Below are 20014 nucleotides of genomic sequence, written 5' to 3'. Positions count from 1 at the left end.
ACAACCTAATTTGATTCATGTTCATTACATAGATATGACTTTTAATTTATGTTCCATTCCCATTTGTTCATCTCTGATATTTCCCTTTTATCTCAGTGACAGAGACAATGACTTGTCTCTGTAAATGTGGGAAACCACATAGGGTGCATGGAGCCAGCTGTTTCAACTGCAAAACCCCACCACCTTTCTGTGAGGGATCATATTCCCTCATCATATGAGCTTTCCCTTTGGCCTCTATCAGACAAGGTTAATAGCCATTTTAGGTTAAGCCTTTTTGTTCAGTGAGTGTTTACTCATCATATTCGTGAACGTCAAGGCACCATTAGAGAGTTCTCATTTTCTAGTCAAGATTCTTCTCTAAGATTCTTTTGTTAATTTTCTTTATATACAATGGTCAAGATTGTCATATTATTATAAAGGTATAAGTGTGATACCATTAAATCATAAATCCAAAAAAGTAGGTGCATTTACAAAAGTTGGGCTCTTGGTAGAATTGTTGTGACTCTAATTGATTTGATTTTTGAAAATAAACAAAATACAAATTAATTATAGCTTCCTTTGTAACTATATTACTAATTATGGTCCGCTTGGTTTGGAGGAATAAGGGTCTGGAATTGGAATCGGAATGGGTTATTCAAATTCCAACTGTTTGGTTGGGCCAAATCAAAATCTCATTCCCACTCTTGCAGGAATGGAATTCCCCCATTTGAGGGAATGGCCATTCCTTGCCCCTCCCTTGGGAATGAAATCTCATTCATGCTGATTTTAATTTCCATTCCCATTCCTATCTGAACCAAACAGACTATGGCAATTGATCACTTCGATTCCGATTTTGGAGGATTTCAATTCCATTTCTAATTCCAACTATGAACTAAATGGATCACAATCGGAATCGGAATCAGAACCGAAATCAAAATCTTTTGGAATCGGTATCGAAATGGTCTACTCCCATAGTCCGTTTGGTTCAAACAATAATGGGAATGAAAATTAAAATCAATGGGAATGAGATTTCATTCCCAATGAAGGGGCAGGGAATAACCATTCCCTCAAATGGAAGAATGTCATTCCAACAAGAATGGGGTTAGTTTCCCCTATTCATGCGAACCAAACGGGGAAACTATATGAACAAAGCCAACCTTATCTATTCTTCTTAAGGGCAAAATTTGTCTCCCATGTATAGATGTTTATCATATACTATGGTGTGAATAAAAGGTTAAATACAAAAAGCAAAATAAAATTATTTTTCCAACTAATAGAGTTGCATTTAATATTTGGAATAATTTTTATCATGTCAACATTAATATATATATATATATATATATATATATATATATATATATATATATATATTAATGTTGACATGCTCAACTTTTGGGGCATTAAATTTAAATATCGAATTCAATTGTATACAATTTAATGCATGAACATTTTTTGACATAGAAGGTTCGGAAAGGAATAAAAGAAAAAAAAATCAGATGATATATTAAATTATTACGTCATGTGTTTTAACAATATAATTATCTTAGAGACGTAATTATTCATCTTATATATAAATTAATTTGTCATTTTATTATTCACTTCATAACCAAAATATGAATCATGAAAATTCGCAACTTGATGGCTTCAAAAAGTTCAAATCATTTATACTAATATTAAAAAAATTTCAAATGTGAATGGCATATATTCATGTTTTTTTTTTCAGAAAACACATTTAGTAGTTTTCATGCCAACCTTAAATAAAAAAACCTCCCACACATTGTAATTTGATTTGGAGACGTTTGAATTCGAGAGGTATTTAAAAAATATAAAAAAAACATGGACTGATACTTTTTTAACATTTCTACTAGTTTTAAAAGGTCACATGAACATTCCAAGAAAAAAAAAAAGTTTATAATAGAAGGTTGATTAAGTATGTGTTTGATATCTTTGCTATTTCTACTATAAACGTTCGGGGTTTATCAATACAAAAATTGTGAAAATAGGCCATTATATATATATACAAAAATTCCATTTTAGTATTAAGTGCAAGTGCAATTTCTCAAAAATTTGCATCAATAAACCCCAAATGTTTTTGGTAGGAACAAAAATGATAGAAAATACAACATAAGTAAAGAATTTGCAAACTATAAAAGGTGTTAGGATAAAACACAAATTAGCTAGCCAGCCAGCCCTTAAATTCAAACACTTAATAACAACTAAATCTCTCGAATGGTTTTCTACACTTAGAATGAGCACAATTAGCTAGCCAGCCCTCGACTTTGTTAGTTTCTCTAAAGACATGATGATACTCCACCTCTCCATCTATCTTCGTGAGTAATTGCGTGCAATCTTCAATCTTCATAGGGTTTCATTTGATTTTTGGTATAATCAATAGCGAACTTGGAATTGCCTTCAATAATAATCCCCTTGTTGTTGAAGTTGATAGACATATTGTAGATTTCCCAAGTAGCCCAATTTTCATCTAAAATTGTCATAGTATAACCTATATTGTAAGTTTTTAAATCAACAATGTGACATAGGTGATTTCCAACTACGCACCAAAATCGTACACTTATCATTACACACAAAAAAATGTCTTATTCGTTTGCTCTGAAGTCTGACATTTGAAAGTGTAATAATTACATTAAGACATATATTAGTATTGTTGAACTTATCTTTTCTCTTAACTCTTAATGCAGACAACGTTGTTCTAAATTATGAAAACTATCAAATATCCATTTTAACCCCATATACGAGAGTTTTTGTTTGTCTTTTTTGGGGGTATCATTGGAAAACAAAAAATCGTATGATTGCACTTTTCTTATTGTAGACAACTGGTAATTGCAGCTCGGAAACTCCGCCCATGTTTCCAGGCTCACACCGTCATCATCTTGACTGACAAACCTCTGAGGCAAGTCTTACTCAAGCCCGAGGTTTCCGATCAGCTGACGAAATGGGCCATCGAACTTAGCGAATACGACCTCCAGTACAAGCCACAAACTGCCATTAAGGCCCAAGCCTTAGCAGATTTTATCGCCGAGTGCACATTCGGCCTCGAAGCCCCTGGGCCGGTAGAGCCCGAGATCCCTAGTTCGGGTGAACCCGGAGCTCCCAAGCCAATAGAGTCTGAACCTCGTGAAGTAGTGGCCAGTGTGGCATCTCTCCTGGTTAGGCCAAGCACGAACTGGGATGAGGAGCCTTGGATCCTTCACGTAGATGGTTCCTCGAACCAGTAGAGCAGTGGGGCTGGAACAGTCCTATGCGGCCCGGGTGGCACAAAATTGGAATACGCACTACGCTTTGAATTCACGGCATCCAACAACGAGGCAGAGTATGAGGCATTGATAGTCGGGCAGAACCTAGCGCAAAAGGTAAGAGCAAAACACATAGTTATCTGTAGTGATTCCCAACTCGTGGTCAACCAGGTTACGGGCAAATACGAAGCACGCGAGCTCTCTATGATCGCATACTTGGCGAAAGTAAAGGAGGCTCTGCTCAACTTCCAGTCACACTTCATTAGGCAAATCCCGAGGTCAAAGAACACTGAGGCCAACCCTCTATCCCGGTTAGTCAGCACGAGTCACAACACCATGAGAACCGTGTACATAGAGGACTTACCTCGGCCTAGCATTCTCGGTGGGGCAGAGGAGGTCACTCCCGTCCTTGAAGCAAAGCCGAGCTGGATCGACCCACTTGCGAGCTTTTTGCTAGATGGAACCCTCCCTGTGGACCACAATGCAGCCAAGAGGGTGCAGCGCCAGGCAGCCAAATACGTCATAATAGATGAACGGTTGTACCAACGATCCTACATGCTCCCCTACCTACGTTGCTTGCGACTTGTCGAAGCCGAGCTCGTACTCCGCGATGATGAAGGCAGAAGCTGTCGAGCTCGTTAGAAAATGCGACAAGTGTTAGAAGCACGCCAATATCCACCATCAGCTTACTTCTGACCTCAAATACCTCACCAGCCCATGGCCCTTTGCGCAATGGGGCATCAACCTCCTGGGGCCATTTCCGCCAGCAGCAGGTGGGAGAAAGTTCCTAGTGGTGGCAGTAGATTACATCACAAAATGGATAGAAGCCAAACCCCTGGCAACAATTATAGCCCGAAACATACAAAACTTCTTTTGGAAGAGCATAGTATGTCGCTTCAGCCTACCTCGGGTACTGATCTCCGACAACGACAAATAGTTCAAGGATATCAAGTTCCAAGAATGATGCCAAAATATGGGAATTCGTCAGAACTTCACATCAGTCGCAAACTCGCAAGCAAACGGTCAGACATAAGTAAGGAACATAGCCATCCTCCGCAGACTGAAAGCACGACTAGCTAGTGGAAATCGAAATACCTACACTGCGACTAGAAGCATATGACGATCAGACAAACGGAGACGAGTTACGTACCAACCTCGACCTACTAGATGAGGTAAGAGACCTCGCGCACATCCGGACAGCGGCCTACCAGCAGAAAGTAGCTCGGTACTACAACGCCAGAGTAAAGAAGTGGAGCTTCTGAGTCGGCGGCCTGGTTCTCCATAAGATTATGGTGCCCGAACCCGGTGTGGGCAAACTTGGACCAAATTGGGAATGGCCCTACAAAGTAAAGAGAGCGCTCGAGGGGGCATATGAGCTTGAAACCTTAGAGGGAAAACAAGTACCCCGAGCATGGAACATCGTCAACTTAAGGCGATACTACCTATAGACCGCCAAGCGAAGTGGACGAAATCGCTACCAGAGCCTAAGGGCTAGGATGCCGAACTAACGAATGGAACCTCAGCATAGGCAAGCAAAGAAAAGTTAGCCAAAGGCTTAGGCAAAGCGAAGATTTGAGTATTAAACATCAAAACATGTCGCGCGAGTGCAGTAACCCGGGCAAGAAACATATTGGGCATATGGTCAGTTCGGTAAATACGGTGAGTTCGGGAGAAAGAACAACCAACACTTAACCAAAAGAAAAGTCATTCCATTACAAAATAAGGGAGCGTACATTTGAAAAAAAAATTGCATTTCACAGGCCCGGAGCTACTTCTTCATTATCAGAAGGCACTTCAACGATACCCGAAGGTCCTGCCTCGCCCTCGGAATCTGGCTCACCATCAGTAGCGTTGGCCACCTCCTGAGTTATGCGCGAACTAGATATGACACTGATATCGAGCTCGGGGTACATGTACTGGATCATCCACCGGCTGTTTTAAATCCCCTTCTGTACAAGTCCACCATCAGGTCATCAAAGTGCGGCGAGGCGATGTACTCATCAACGACGTTCTTCTTGGCATCTTTGATGCCTTGAGAAAAGATCTGCGTCCTCTCCCTAATGTCCTCCTGAAGGTATTCAACCTGATGCTGCAGATCCAGCCTCAGGTCCACCATGTGCTTCACAACAACCCCCATGGCCTCGGCATCTCTCTGAGACCTCGCCTGTCTGGCCATCGCATCGCGAGCAGCCGCCTTAACAGCTCGGGAAGTCGCCTCGGCAACACGGAAATCCTCTTCGACAGTTCGCGCCTGCCTCGAGTTCCTCTCCACCTGGGCCACCAAGGCATGGATAGAAGAGTTTACCACCAAAAGAAAAGAACAAGTTTAATAGAACGACAACAAGAGGGATAAAAGCAAAGAAGCCCGACAATAAATCTGACTTACCACCATAGCAGGAGTAGCAGCACCACAGGCGACCTGGTTCAAAGGAAGATTGGTCCACACCGTGATCTCCTCGGGGAAGGTGGCCTCCCTACTCTTTTGAAGAACGTAGTTCGGCGACAGTGTGCTCCTGAATTCCCCTTGGGCTCCTGAGCCTAAGGGCCCAGCTCGCGTATAAGCGGACCCAAAGTAAGTGAGGGCACTAGAGTAGGCGGGAGCTCTCGTGTTTGTAGTCTCGACATAAGGGGCCCCTACCGCTTCTTGCGTTGGAGGATCCCTCGGGCTCCCTGGGCGAATCCTCTGATGGGTAGTCTGGTACCTGAGGCTCCGCATCCTGGGGTAGCTCGGAACGAGTTCGCTTGGGGACTCGCTTCCTCTTCATGCTTTGAAACAGATGCCCACCGCGAGTCTTTTCTGAGTCCATCACACCTGCAAAAAAAGAGCTCGAAATCAGAAAAAATGAAAGAACAAAGCAAAACAATAAACCTCTGAGCAAGGAACCTACCCGAACTCAGGTCGGCCGCAATGAGCTTGGCCTCCATCAGATACTGATGGCATTTTAGCCCTAGGCGTGCCCATTGCCGGAGGCCCTTCATTTTCTCTCTATCAAGCGTAACACCGGAGTCAGGGCGGCCATCAGGGGATGCAACTCGGTTCGTAGAACCTGCATCAAACCCACTTGAAGAGCCGTCTGAGCTATCTAAGCTAGGCATCAAGGAGAAAAGGTGGATTCCAGGAAAGTACTCATTTGAAAAAAGGTTTGAACAGACTACGAAAACTGGAATGAGCAAAAAACCTTGAAGGCAAACTAAAAGCCTGGATGTGAGCCAATCCGACGGCCCACATTCATGCTGACCGCACGTCCCCTGAGACCGAGACGTGATTGGTGCATGCCTTTCTGAAACTGACAAAACGTTGGTGCACGTAATTTTAAAACTGACAAAACGACAACACACGTCTTTCTGAAATTGACAGAATGCCAGCGCATGTCTCCTTGCCTTACAAACGACAGCAGTGCGTTTTTCAAATTTGAAAAGACCCGCTGTCACGTCTCCTAGTGGTGCGTTGTTTTGAAATTTGAAATAAGCGCGCGCTGCCACGTCTGTCATCATTTGTAGGCAGGACGACGCGTCTCCCACCTTTTGGGCACTCGAGAAACCCAAAGAACCTTGACAACGCACCTCGCGCTATTGAAATTCAAAGTATGGGACAAATCCACCTGCCACCTCGCGAACTCCCTGTGCCAGGGCAAGACCCTTAGCACAGGAGTGGGGGGCAATTGATGAAGGAAGATTTGGTCTGACCTCGTAATTAAGCAACACGTGGCAAAGGCAACAGCGCGCCCAAGGCGCGAGCACCAAAGGGAGGAACTAGCTGTCCGAGCTCCCTACCAACGGTCCGAACTCCCTACCAGCAGTCCGAACTCCCTACTAGGAGCCCGAACTCCCTACAAGGAGCCTGAACTCTCCCTTAGGCCCCAAGCCAAACACCAAGGGCAATAACCCGAACTGGCCTGCTCCATTGCACTTCGGAACACACCTCTATCCGAAATCAAGACTTCACCTCGCTCGCCACTCTAGCAGTTCGCCTCAGGACGCCGAACTGAACAACCGTACCATGCCTGACACCAAGGAAGTTCGTATCCAGGGGCGGCGCACCTGACTGACTTGGGATCTGACGCTTGACAGTTGCATTTCAAACGACCACCTGCCACCGCTGTCTCCAGTTATAGAGACGGCTCCGACAAAGAGTAGTGGCGGTTCTGTCCCAACAGAAGGGATGACACCCGAATTGGCAGAAGCACAGAAGTAATCACACTCGACCCGACAGAAGCCTCGAAGTGAGTGCGCGAAGTGGTTATAAAAGGCCCCTACCCCCAACAACAAGGTATATGAACTTTGTGCCATTTGGTTTTATCTTGTTTTTGAGATAATACTAATTTGAGCTTCGGAGCAATTTCACCGGGTTCCCCCTAGAGTTCCCTTACCTTCTCCGTTTTAGGTTCTCTATAGCTCCGTTCAGAGGCAAGCCCATTGACAATTAGGACCGGCCGGATTGCGCACCATCACTAACATAAGACACGTGATGATCAAAACATGAGCATAAATACCATAATTGAAGAATACTAAGAGAGAAAGGAAAGTTGGAGAGTGAAGTGGACTTTTTTGCATGTGTACATTAAAGGTAACCTGGTAGTTGATAGGTTAGTGAATGCAAGTCACTCTTCCTTTATTTCAAGTCATAGTGTTTTATCTTGGGATTTCCATTATATTTGTTTTTTTTTTCCACATTTTGATTATTGGGACGAATTGCCCCCAATTAATGTTGGAGATCACATTTCTTGCAACCACGTAAAAGTGATATTTGAACACGCCATTGTTCCTAAAGGGTCGTAGGAAACGTAATTTCCAAATCTTTTGTAATCCTTTTCCCGTTAAAAAACTAACAATCACATAAATGAATATATATTTTTATAATATCTTAACATAAATGAATTTTATTTTATTCCTTTATCACAAACACACAATAAAATCCGTTGCATTGTCAAACCAAACCAAATTCAAAAAGAAAAAAAAAGAGAACTACAATTTATCAAAATCAAGCAAAAAGTTATCATAAAATAAGAAGAAAATAGACACCTTGAAAATAAAAATCTAGTTCTCTATAGCATCGAATAAAAAATTTATCATATTTTATTTATCTTAATTCAATATTTTCATTTTTTTGGGAGAATGATGATTCAATCCAAGATCATAATTTTTAGGCCCAAAGTAAAATTGGGATAAATATGAAATGGGAATTGATACCAATTTACAAGCAACGCATTGGTGTTTACAATAGAGGTATTTAACATTTTAATTTTTGATGGAATTCAGAAATCGTGTCTGTACTTTTCCGAATAGTATATAACTATATATACAAATATATCCTGAGTCCATCTCCTCCTCCCCAAGGCGGGAAACGGGTTATTTGGGGGAAAAGCTGCATCCAAAAAAAAAAAAAAATCCGTCTCTCTCCTTTAAAACCCTACATAAACAGAAAAAAAAAAAAAGAAGAAAGGGAAAGAGCTCAGAGAAAGAGAGGGAAAAATTCAGAGAGAGAGAGAGAGAGAGAGGGGGCTCTGGTCTGCTCTCCTCATCCATCATCCATGGAGGTTCCTCTGCAGAAATTCATGCACGACGAAGAAGAAGAAACCGACACCGGTACTCCGATACGTTACCTTCCCCTCCATCGCGTCTACTCCGCCACTTCTCCCTGCGTCAGCGCCAGTGGATCCTCCAACGTCATGTCCAAGAAGGTGAAAGCTAGAAAACTCATCGAAACCTTGGACGATCCCCCCGATGATCACCCCACCAAGCCGCTGCAGATGCCACCTTCTCTCATTCGAGTCTACACCCGCCGAGCTAAAAGGCCTCGGCATTCCGCCAACAAGCCCTCGTTTTTTGCTGCCTTGGTGAGGCGCGTGGAATCTGAATCGAGAAACCCTAGCAAATTAGAGCAGAACAAGAATGTGGGTGATGATAGGTTAGAGGATAGTACCAATGACGACGATGCTCGAGATTTTGATTCGGGAAGGGAAGGTGAATGTGATGCTGGGCTTGAGTCGGTTAAGGTTAATAGAATTCTTAAAAAGAAAAAGAAGATGCGTAATTATGAGTTGATGAAATTGGGTGTCGATATGAGTGTTTATGGCGGTCTTGATGGTCCTTGGTTGAGAGAAGGTCGTGGTCACGATGAAAACAGCTCTGCTGGTACAAGGAAACGCAAATTTTTAGAGAATGGCCGAAAAGCTGACTTCCAGAAGGTTTCCTCTGCTTCGGTTCAGACAAAGAGATGGGTTGAGTAAGTTCTCTCTTAGGACCTGTTTTATAACACTTGTCTAAATAGGGCTGCTTCTTCTGTTGTCATCCAGTTAATCTGATTTTGAACAAGTATTTGTATCACAGAAAAGAATCTTCATTTACTGTTGTTGCAGGTTGAGTCTTGAAGATGCTGATCCAAGCACATTTGTTGGCTTATCTTGCAAGGTAATCTGCATGTTGATCTTATCGTGTATTGCTTATTTTTCCCTTTGTCTTACTAGATGTACGAAAATGTAGAACAAATGCTTCTTCTAGCATGTTGCAAATGTTGTCTTCATCTAAATTAGACAATAGCTCCTAAAAAAAGGATAATGGACAAAATCTTATTTATAAAATGTGAGCTGGTTGGTTACAGGTTTACTGGCCGTTGGATGACGATTGGTATTCTGGCCGCATTGCTGGGTACAGTTCAGAGACTAAGCAGCATCTTGTATGGTTTTCACCTTTAGCATGTAAAGTTTGATTGTTGTACTGTTCTTTCAGTAGATTCTGGCAATTGAAATGCTTTTAATTGGTTGCATAATTGACCTACTTCTGCTTGGTGAAGCATGATTAGCAAAACAGTGCATTGCTGTGTGCTGTGGAAAATGCAGTATGCATACATCTTTGTTACCCATTTCCTGAAACATGTGCAACAAAAATGCAGGTTAAATATGAAGACGGTGATCAAGAGAATTTGATTCTTTCAGGAGAGAAGATAAAATTTTATGTTTCCCGTGAGGAAATGCAACAAATGAATTTGAGGTACAACACTAAAAATACAGATATCAATGGCCTGGATTATGGTGAGATGGTTGTACTAGCTGCTAGTTTTGATGACTGCCAAGAGCTTGAACCTGGGGATATCATATGGGCAAAACTTACAGGTTTGTTAACTATCTGATCTACTTTACATAATTTGAAGTGGGCATTTGAATATTTTGCATGTTGAGGGCAATTAAAGTTGATAATCAAGATGCTTGGGAATTCCAACCATTGGAACTATTATTGAAGGTTCATGCTTCTTTTTGTTGTTTTGCCATGGATGCTAGCTGTATATGTTTGTTAATTACTGATCAAGCATATAGTGGTTGATTATCTATTCTTACTCTTATCATTTCCATTTTTCTGACTTATGAACCTTGTTTGATGAAAGCTTGTCAGTACTAATGAATAATGACTGAAAAAGTTATTTCAATATTACTGCTTATTTTGGTTTAAGCCATACCTAATGCAAAAGAAAGGTATGCATGGTTGAATAAAATCTAGGAGAAAGTTCTCCACTCAAAAAGATAATAAGACATAGTAATCAGGATTGAAATGAGGCCTTAGAACATTACTGTTTATGTATTTGTTTGCTACCTGCAGAGACAATTGAATGAGATATTTAAGAATTCCATTTTCTTATTTATACTGTAGTCTGGTTTATCAATATGGTTAAATGACAACAACTGATACTATTTTCATCTGTCTTTTGCCTAGAAAAAGTGGGTCTTAGTTACCAATTCAGAAACAAAATCTGGATCGCCAATTTCAGAAGGAACTGGAGGGATCTTGGATCTCTTTAATAGTGCCACTTAATTTATGTGTATATTACATATAATGATTTTTATGCCCATTTATGCACTTGTTTGTGGGAGCATGAATGCCTCGTTGTTGTTGTTGGGTTGTGAAGGGGAGTTCATGTTCATGTGGTTACTACATGAATATGAACTCTTGGTGTTTGCTTTGTGGGTATTGTCATTCATTCTGTTTGGTATTGTCATTACCATCTGCCTACTCTTGGTGTTTGGTATTGTCGTTCATTCTGTTTACTACATGAAAATATGAACTCTTACCATCTGCCTATATTTTGGTGGGTATTGTCATTCATTCTGTTTAATATGAGGGTAGTTCAATAGATATCAGTGAACTTCTACATACCTTTGAAGGCTATATGGTGATGGGTCTCGTTACAGTTGCAAATTGATATATTTCCGGATGGTCCTCCGTTTCATGGAAATCAATGTTGAGGATAACAAGTAGACATATAGATCTCTGTGTGCTTGGTGTTTATATCACTGTTATATTAGGTTTTATGATTGATGATTTGCTGACCCAACTTCTCCTGTCCCTTCATCCTATTCTTTAAGGTAACATTCTTTTATCCACAATTAATCTAATTGAAGCTTATTTCAGCAAGATATGACATGTTTAGAAAGGTGACCTTGAAAAAACCTGAAAAAAGCATGCTATCAAAAGTCCGATACCCTATCTGGCGTATTGGACTGTATCGATATTTGAAACCTTGGAAGTAGCATTCCGATTTCTTTCAAGAGCTGTCACCTCATGGAACTCATCCACTACTTTGGCAAGGTCACCCATAACTATTGTTTTTATTTATTTTTTATTTTTTGAGAAAATTTAACCAGAATTCATTAAGATAAAGAGAGGGAACATGGGAAGATATACAAACAGGGGAAGAACCCCTACAAGTTACAAAGGAGGAAGCTTGTTGCTATACAAATGCTCCAAATACACATCAAATTTAGCTAGGCCATCTGCAGTATGATTGTGTTCCCTAGGAATCCAAACTAAGTTAACATTTAAACAGTCCATAGAATCTCAAGCCTCTGTCAGATAATGATTCAGTCTCCAGCGACCCCCCTCTTTGTCTCTTAATCATTTAATCGTATTTGCTGAATCACCTGCAATGATCAAATTCTGAATTCCCAACTTTTTTATTATCCTGATTCCGGTGAGAGCAGCCATCATTTCAGCCTTTGTGGAGTCAGCCAAGCCAATTCATCCCTTACTGTACCTCCAATACCAGCTAATCCAGGGTTACCTAAGGCACAACCGTTGAAGTTAAGGGTCATCACTCCTTCACTGATGGGGACGGGGTGCCTCAAGGATGTTTGCTGGGGATGAGGGAGAAACAGAAAGGGGTAAACATCTCTATTAAGATCATTTACAGAAAGTCCTTTGAACAGATCTGAATTCACTGTCCAGAGGCTGCAAAGGTAAGTAGTATCTGAGATTAATTCCTCCAGGGTTCTGCTTTTATTGTCAAAGAGATGATTGTTTCTTTCATCCCAAACATTCCACAACACTGCATGTAGCACTGATTGCCAAAAGACTTTACCCCTTTTACTTAACCCTGTTCCTTGCCATTGATGCAATGTGTCCATAATGCGTTTTGGAAAAGCCCAACTATAACCTGCCATAAAATACAAACATGAGGAGATATTGAGCGTCTTCCCAAAAGTTTTTTCTGCAGGAGATAACAAGTATTTACTTTCTGGACAAGCTTCCCAAACAAAGAAGCAAATTCTTGAAGGGATGTGGCTACACCAGATTTTCTTATAAGGAAAGGAGGAATGCTGTTCATCAGCGATCAAAGCCCTGTACATAGACTTAGAAGAGAATTCTCCATTTGGGTGTAGGGTCCAAATTCGTGTGTCAGAATAAGAGGGGGAGATGTAGGCTTCTTTGAGGGTCTGAATTAGGGCTATTAAATCAGAAATCTCCGAGTCCCTTAGGGGTCTTCTGAGGTGGAGGTTTAAGGAGTTCTTGGCAATTTGGTTTGGAAGGCAGGAAGGAATAGTGGCTTCTTGGTCGAGGGTAAGGTTAAAAAGCCTAGAGAAAGAGGCTTCCAGGGTGGATTCCCCCCACCCTTAACTATTTTTCATTATCTTTATAGAACAGCATAGTGAATCTATCAGGGCCCAGGGACTTCTTACCTTCCAAATCATCAATAGCCTTTTTGACTTTGGCCTTAGAGAAGGGGAGTTCCAATTCTGCTGCTTGTGATTAAGAAAGGCACACAAAGTTGATGCCATCCGGTTTTGATTTCTCCTCCTGAAAGATTCAGAAAATAGCTTCTCATAGAACCTCAGAATGGCTCTCTATTTCCTGCGGTTGTCCCAACAGTCTGTCTTCAACCTTTAACTTCTTAATAGCATTAGATCTGAATCTCTCATTAGCCACCTTAAGAAAGAAAGAAGTATTATTATCACCCTCTTTTAGCCTTCTAACCCTTGATCTTTGTCTTCATCTGACTTCATCTCTATATGCCAGCAAATCGAACTCCTTAGCCTGCAGTCTTTTTAATTACAGCTCTTCAGCAACAGGCCCACTTTCCTCTTCTTTGTCCACCAGTCCACCTCTTATATATTGTTTAGGTATTCTAATTTTTGATTCCTTTCACAGTCGACTTGCTTGGCTCCCCAGTCCTTTATTTGCTTCTTCAGGTATTGCAATTTCTAAAACTTATCAGAAAGCTAGCAGAACCTTCCACCTGAAACTCAGCCCACTGCTTCTCGATGTTCTTGCCAAATTCTTACTCATCTTTGTAGCATCACCTTCTCACTATTTTTTTTTTTTTTTTTTTTTTTTTTTGTTGTAGGTCATGCAATGTGGCCAGCAGTTGTTGTGAATGAATCACATCTCGGTGGACGTAAAGGTTTGAAGCCATTTCCTGGAGAGAGATCTGTTCCTGTGCAATTTTTTGGAACCCATGATTTTGCAAGGTTTGTTACTGCTTTGATGTGATTGGGGTTTTTCAGATGTCCTAAAACTGGAGGTTTTAGCCAAGGCAATCTCTCTCTCTCTCTCTCCCCCTTTCTTAAATTGACATTGCTATTATAAAAGGGCTACAAAGAACCCAGTCAACCCATGGACGTCGTCTATTGGGGTTGGCCTCCCAGATTCTTGAAACAGAGAATTTGTGTTCTACATCCAGTGGGCTGACATTGGCAAGCTTTGTTACATCCAGTTGGTTGGTTTATCAAGTTGAGCATTGTGATTACATTGGTGTGTGAAATTTATTCTAAACATTTTTTAATTCTTTTTGTTTATCCAGGATTAGTATAAAACAGGTCATTTCATTTCTTAGAGGCCTTCTTTCTTCTTACCATCTCAAGTGCAAGCAAACACGCTTCCGTCGAAGCTTAGAAGAGGCAAAAATGTAAGCTTATCTCCAAGATGTATCTAAGTATTTATTTGTTTATATTAATTAACATGAGAAGGTTTTGCTTCATGGTGGAAGGAATGAATGCTCTATATGCGTTTATGTAAAACATTGCCATTTTTGTTAACTGTAGTACATTTTAGAAAAATGTAAGATGGTCAGTAATGCTTAGTTGCTTACAAGTCACTGTAGACCTGCATTTATTCCATCCACCAAATGGTCTTTATTGAGTCACCTCTGCCCCTAGAAGATATGCTATTTATGTTGCTGTTTATCATTTCTGAAAAAGTCTGCAGTTCTAGCTGGTCCTTGATCTCCATGACCACTACCGCTGCTGTTGAGTTTTATCCACATGATTTCCAATAGTGTTGGAGTTGTTCTCAACTAATAAAATGACTCTCATGCTAACGGGGTTCAAGATTTTTCCTGTTCTACAACCATCATTAGTAAGTTAAAAATGAGAGAAAGAGTGAGAACCTAATCACCTATAAGGATCCTCCAAGTAATTAACTAAAAATACAAATGTAGGATAATCTAAGTCATATCTTATCTGCATCAAGCGAATTTTGTTGGGAAAGATTTTGTATTATTCTACTAAGTTCCTTTTAGTATAACTTAAAACTTTGTTATGCCTAGGAATGAAAACATCTTGGGATCTGCATGGTGTCTAATGGTTATAAGCTGAATTGTTGCTTGTTTTTTTGGTAATGAGAAGATATCATTATTAATGGGAAAGGGGGAAGTGCCATGTACAGAGATTATAAGTGTGGCTGGTTGGTGATTTTTAGGAACAGCTGCACAGAAAGCACATCAAAATTCAAAAGAATGATAAAAGCAGTAGCATCCCAACTACTCTGCAATAGAGGAAAAACTTATTTCTGATCTGATAGTTGTCAAATGGGCTCTGCTAAGTGGTAATGCCACATAAAAAACGTTCCCTACTTTTCTGTTGTTTTTCATTCTGTTTCTTTTTAGGTTGACAAAATATCATTCTCTCTTTGTAATGTACTTATTTGCAGATGGTTTTTCTTTGTATTTTTGGTTAGCCTCTTTTAGCATGAGGTTTGTTTTGGTGTTCCCCCTCTTGGTGGTAGTTGGTAGTTGTATCTTTTCCTCTTTCTTTAATTATAATATATTAATATTATTTTGAGTTGTTGATAAACAAATATTGTTCTCCTATTTTGAATTAAACAAATGCATGTAGAAGCAATTTCTGTATGGACTGTTGCTTGGTGCAATGGTCAAACTGTGGGCTCACAAGCATGATAATGTGGTTTCAAGTCTGAGAGTGCCGCTTTGTACAAAGAAGCCAGAGGTTAGGTTAAGGACCAATTTTGATTAATGGTCCTTTTTATGCATAAAAAACTTGCTGTATATGAAAGCTATAAAATCAGGGCTAGGATTTCCCTTTTGGAAATTGTATATCTTATTACGTGTGTAATGTTTTTACCATTTGGGTTCAATTTGGTGCACATTAATAGATCATCTGAAACATATATTTTTAAAAACTGTATTTGCATCTACTGTAGGGAAACCAATGCATGATCCTTATTTTTTGATATCCTTGCATATTAATTACTAGTCAATTAGTCATTAGTCCTCTATCGTGTCAAAAGGCAGAACTACTTGTTTTGAAATGGGAATTCATGCCAATTTAAATTAGAAAAAAGGATTAAAACTCAAATTCCTACCGTATTTATTAGTATCTTCTTCTCACATGATGGCACAGAATGGATACAGTTTAGATCAGCAAGGGATTCCTCAAACTTGAAAATAGTTTGTCACCCAGAATGGATGCATTTTTTGACGTAGTTCATCAATACAAAACTTTATACATAATACTTCCAAAAAAGAAAAGAGAATTGAAATAAAGAAGAATGATATTGGAATTTCTAACCTCTTGTTTGGATCTTGTAGAACAGATCTAGTAGCGATTAATGGTATCAGCACCATCAAAATCTTCATAATCTTCATCCAAGAGTGCATGGAATCAGCTGCACATTCATTAGCAAAAGACTTAAAAAAGAATTTATGTTGATTCATTCTAAACCTGCATCTTGTGTATGAAAGATATATATGAAGAAAAGAAGAAATCAATTGCCCCTAAACAATCTATACTTGACTATTTAAAGAACCCATGTCAAAATAAAGCTATTCCTATGTACTAATACCACTTATGCAAAAGATTAAGATAATAAATGCTTCCTGACAAGACTCAAACACTTGGAAAAAAAGAAAAGACATGACTTGATGCCCAAGATTCGTTAATACTAAATACACGAAAGGGTTATTTACTAGAACACCCCCTATAGTTTCACAGATTTACTTAAACCTACCCTATGGTTTTCATTTTGCTAAAAACCCCTTATAATTTATCAAAAAAAAGGAGCCCTTATAATTTGCAACCTATTTACTTAATTGACCTTTCATTAAGAACTATTTGTTTTTTTTTTTTGATATATCTTTAAGAACTATTTGTTTTGTTAAATGAAAATAGTAACGTGATCACTCACTTAAACTAAGTGGAAAATGTTTAAGGGTATGGACCCATGGTTGTTTATTCCAAAAGTACCCTTAAACTGAGTGGAAAATGTTCAAGGGTATGGATCCATGGTTGTTTATTCCAAAAGTACCCCCAACACTTTTTTGTATGGAAAAGAAAATTGACCAAATAGAGAAAAATAGAATGGTTGTCTGTTTTACTAGGTGCAAAAGTGACATTTTTGTTTTTAGTTTTTTTTGATTAAATTTAGGGAGAATGACGGTTCAGCCCAGGGTCAGAATTGTTAGGCCCAAAGTACAGTTGGTGTGGGTGCCAGCTCGGAATTGATGCCAATTCACGGGTGGGAATTGATGTGTAGGGTGGGGGTTGTTGACATTTTGAATGTTTATAGCTCTGCAGTGGAAATCAGAAATCTGCATTGGGCCTGTCCGTACTTCTCCGTTAAATTTATTTGAATGGATGTTAGTGTTAAAACTGTCATTTTCCACTTTCATATAATGGGAGGTCGATTAAGTAAATTGATTGCAAACTATAGGGGATGTTTTAGTAAAGCACAAACTATAGGGTAGGTTTTAGTAGATTTATAAAACTATAGCGTGTTTTAGTAAATGACCCTACACAAAATAAGAGCACTAACAGATTTACTATGTCTGATACTGTGATCCAAGGAGAAAGATTTCTATGCAGGTGGGGCATTGCAAGAACTATGCATGAATCCAAGAGAAATCCAAAAGGGAGTGGGGACAATTACAGGCAGTGCGCCGATCATCACCATACAATCAAAATATGAAAAGAAACATGAAAAGAAAAAAGATGACAAGAAAAGATAATGTCAACTGTGTGGGAGAAGTCCCAGAAACTCTACACAGCAAGGAGTATTGAGCAGTGTTTTCTATGAAGTCTTCCCAATGTTATTCTTAATGAAGCAAGCAGGTGGTTAGGCACCTTTCTGGTATCATTTTTTTTTTTTTGATAAAAAAATTATATAGATGAGCAAAGTGGAGATGACCTTTCTGGTAACATGGCTACTACTGTGTAAACTCTTGATGTGAAAGAAGTGGATTATTTAGGGTGCAGTGGTTTAGGAAGGAGTTTGGCTGACCCTAAGAACAAAGTGGATTGTTAGGGCACTGTACTGGGGTAATGGCTATCACTGTGCAGTTATTGATGCAAAAGAAGGGGGTTGTTTAGCTCCCAGATTGGACTTGCTGGATTGATGTTTGGTGGGAAGATTCATCGAGTCTTATATTGAAGTTATTAATTCCCGTTAACATTCATTGAGTCCTATTCTTGACCAAAATACCCCAGTTTTTGAATTTGATCACTCTATAATTGTGGGGGCACAAAATATAATTTGAACTATTACATTTCTCTTAAGTCTTATATTTAAGGTATTAACTCCCATTCTTTCATTTAATTCTACTAGTAAGCGTGCACGTGCTTTGCACGTGGCAATTAGATGATGATAATGATAGGAATAATGTATCCAAAATTTTGTATAAAATTCATGTACTTTTTATTTTTTATATTTTTTGTTTTTCACTATTAATTGGATGCAAACTATGAAATCTGGATCTGATTACGTAAGCACCTCATATTAGACTACAAAGTTTTGTGTATCATTGGCAGGCCTACCTATTGGGCTGGACAATTCTTTTTGTAATGTTTTATCTTCCTAGTGTATACTTTTTTGTTTATTTATCAAAAAAATGTAAGATTTAGAGAGGGGGAATTGAGTGAGGTGAAAATTGTAATTCAAATTACATTTTAGACCTCACAATTAAATAGGGATTAAATTCAAAAATGGGTATTTTAGTCAAAAGAAAGTTTCTCAAATTTATTCATATTTTTAATAGTAGTGTAAATATGGAGTTTTAGATATATTCAATTTTTTCTATATATATTTTTTATTTCCATGTGTGTGAAAATAATATTGTAATTTACACCTATTTTTTGTTTAATATGTTAAATATATGATATTATACATGTGGCCTAATGTTTTTTTTTGTAAAATTTATGTATTTTTTATTTTTGTGTTTTTATATTTTATTAATTTTTATTATTTAATTATGACATTCAAGCTTGACATATTTGACCCAAAAGTTGAACTATTGATTTCTACCAAGTAGGAAAATAATTTCATTTTTTGTTAGTTTTAGATTATGTACTTCATTTTCATCATCTATAAAAATAATTATTATTTATTGCACTTGTTTTTTAATTTGATTAATAAAAAATATAAAAAATGTGTTTATTTTTCTATATTTTGTAATTTTCTATATGTATTTCTATTTAAAAATTTTATTAATTATCTAACTATGACTTCATGGGTTGGCCAATTTGATTTTGGTTTTTAGTAAGTTTTAAAATATATGGGTTTTATATTGTTAAAAGTATCGGACATAGGTCTTTCTAATAGCATTTTGAAAAATTAACTTAAATATGGAATTTAATAAGAGAAAATGGGAGTTAATACCTTAAATACAAGAGTTAATGAGAGGGGATTAAATGGGTGAAAAACATTAATTGAAATTACATTTTCAGCCTTCATAATTAGAGATGGACTAAATAACAAATGCGGGTATTTTAGTCAAGAAAAGTTCCACATCCTCATTCATACTCTTTATAATTGTATAGATATTAATAAACCATATTAAAGAAAGATAAGTGTGATGAAGGATAATTGTTTTTATCAATAATAGAAATAAATACAAATTTAAAACCAAGCAAAAAATGAATTTGCTTTGCTGTTTGGTGGCGAGTCAACAATTCAGCCTTTTAGGTCAAACGTGTCAACACTAGGTGTCCTAATTAAATAATAATAAAAATTTAGAAAGATGAAAACGCATAAAAGTATAAAAATACAAAATTTTTTGTAAAAAAAACATTTGGGCACATCTTTAATATTGTATATTCATCATATTAAACAAAATTAAGACTCCAAAGATGAATAATTTTTATAGACAATAAAAAATTAAGACTCCAAATTTAAAACCAAACCAAAAGTGGATTTGTTTTCTTGTTTGGTGGCGAGTCAACAATTCAACCTTTTGTGTCAAATGTGTCAACCCTAGGTGTCCTAATTTAATAAAAATAAAAATA

General features: G+C 38.4%; 1 protein-coding gene across 4 annotated transcripts in view; it reads left to right on the top strand.

The window, feature by feature from the left end:
- The first annotated feature begins 8567 nt into the window (after positions 1–8567).
- The window catches only part of LOC148873186 (histone H3-lysine(4) N-trimethyltransferase ATX1-like), a 78514-nt gene continuing 67067 nt past the window's right edge, over positions 8568–20014 (top strand). For all 4 annotated transcript variants that reach the window (XR_016105815.1, XR_016105817.1, XR_016105816.1 and 1 more), the window contains exons 1-6: positions 8568–9459; positions 9593–9644; positions 9835–9909; positions 10126–10345; positions 13846–13969; positions 14302–14406. Coding sequence is in view for 1 of the 4 variants with exons in the window: in XM_088966561.1 (XP_088822687.1) it covers positions 8765–9459; positions 9593–9644; positions 9835–9909; positions 10126–10345; positions 13846–13969; positions 14302–14406 (1271 nt within the window). In the remaining 3 variants the exon portion in view is untranslated. The remainder of the gene's footprint in view (positions 9460–9592; positions 9645–9834; positions 9910–10125; positions 10346–13845; positions 13970–14301; positions 14407–20014) is intronic.

This window comes from Nelumbo lutea, chromosome 1, assembly GCF_056320005.1.
Source record: "Nelumbo lutea isolate HS-2025 chromosome 1, American lotus-T2T, whole genome shotgun sequence".
Lineage (NCBI taxonomy): Eukaryota > Viridiplantae > Streptophyta > Magnoliopsida > Proteales > Nelumbonaceae > Nelumbo > Nelumbo lutea.
The sequence above is the reverse complement of the archived record's forward strand: the minus strand, read 5'-3'. Positions and strand labels throughout refer to the sequence as shown.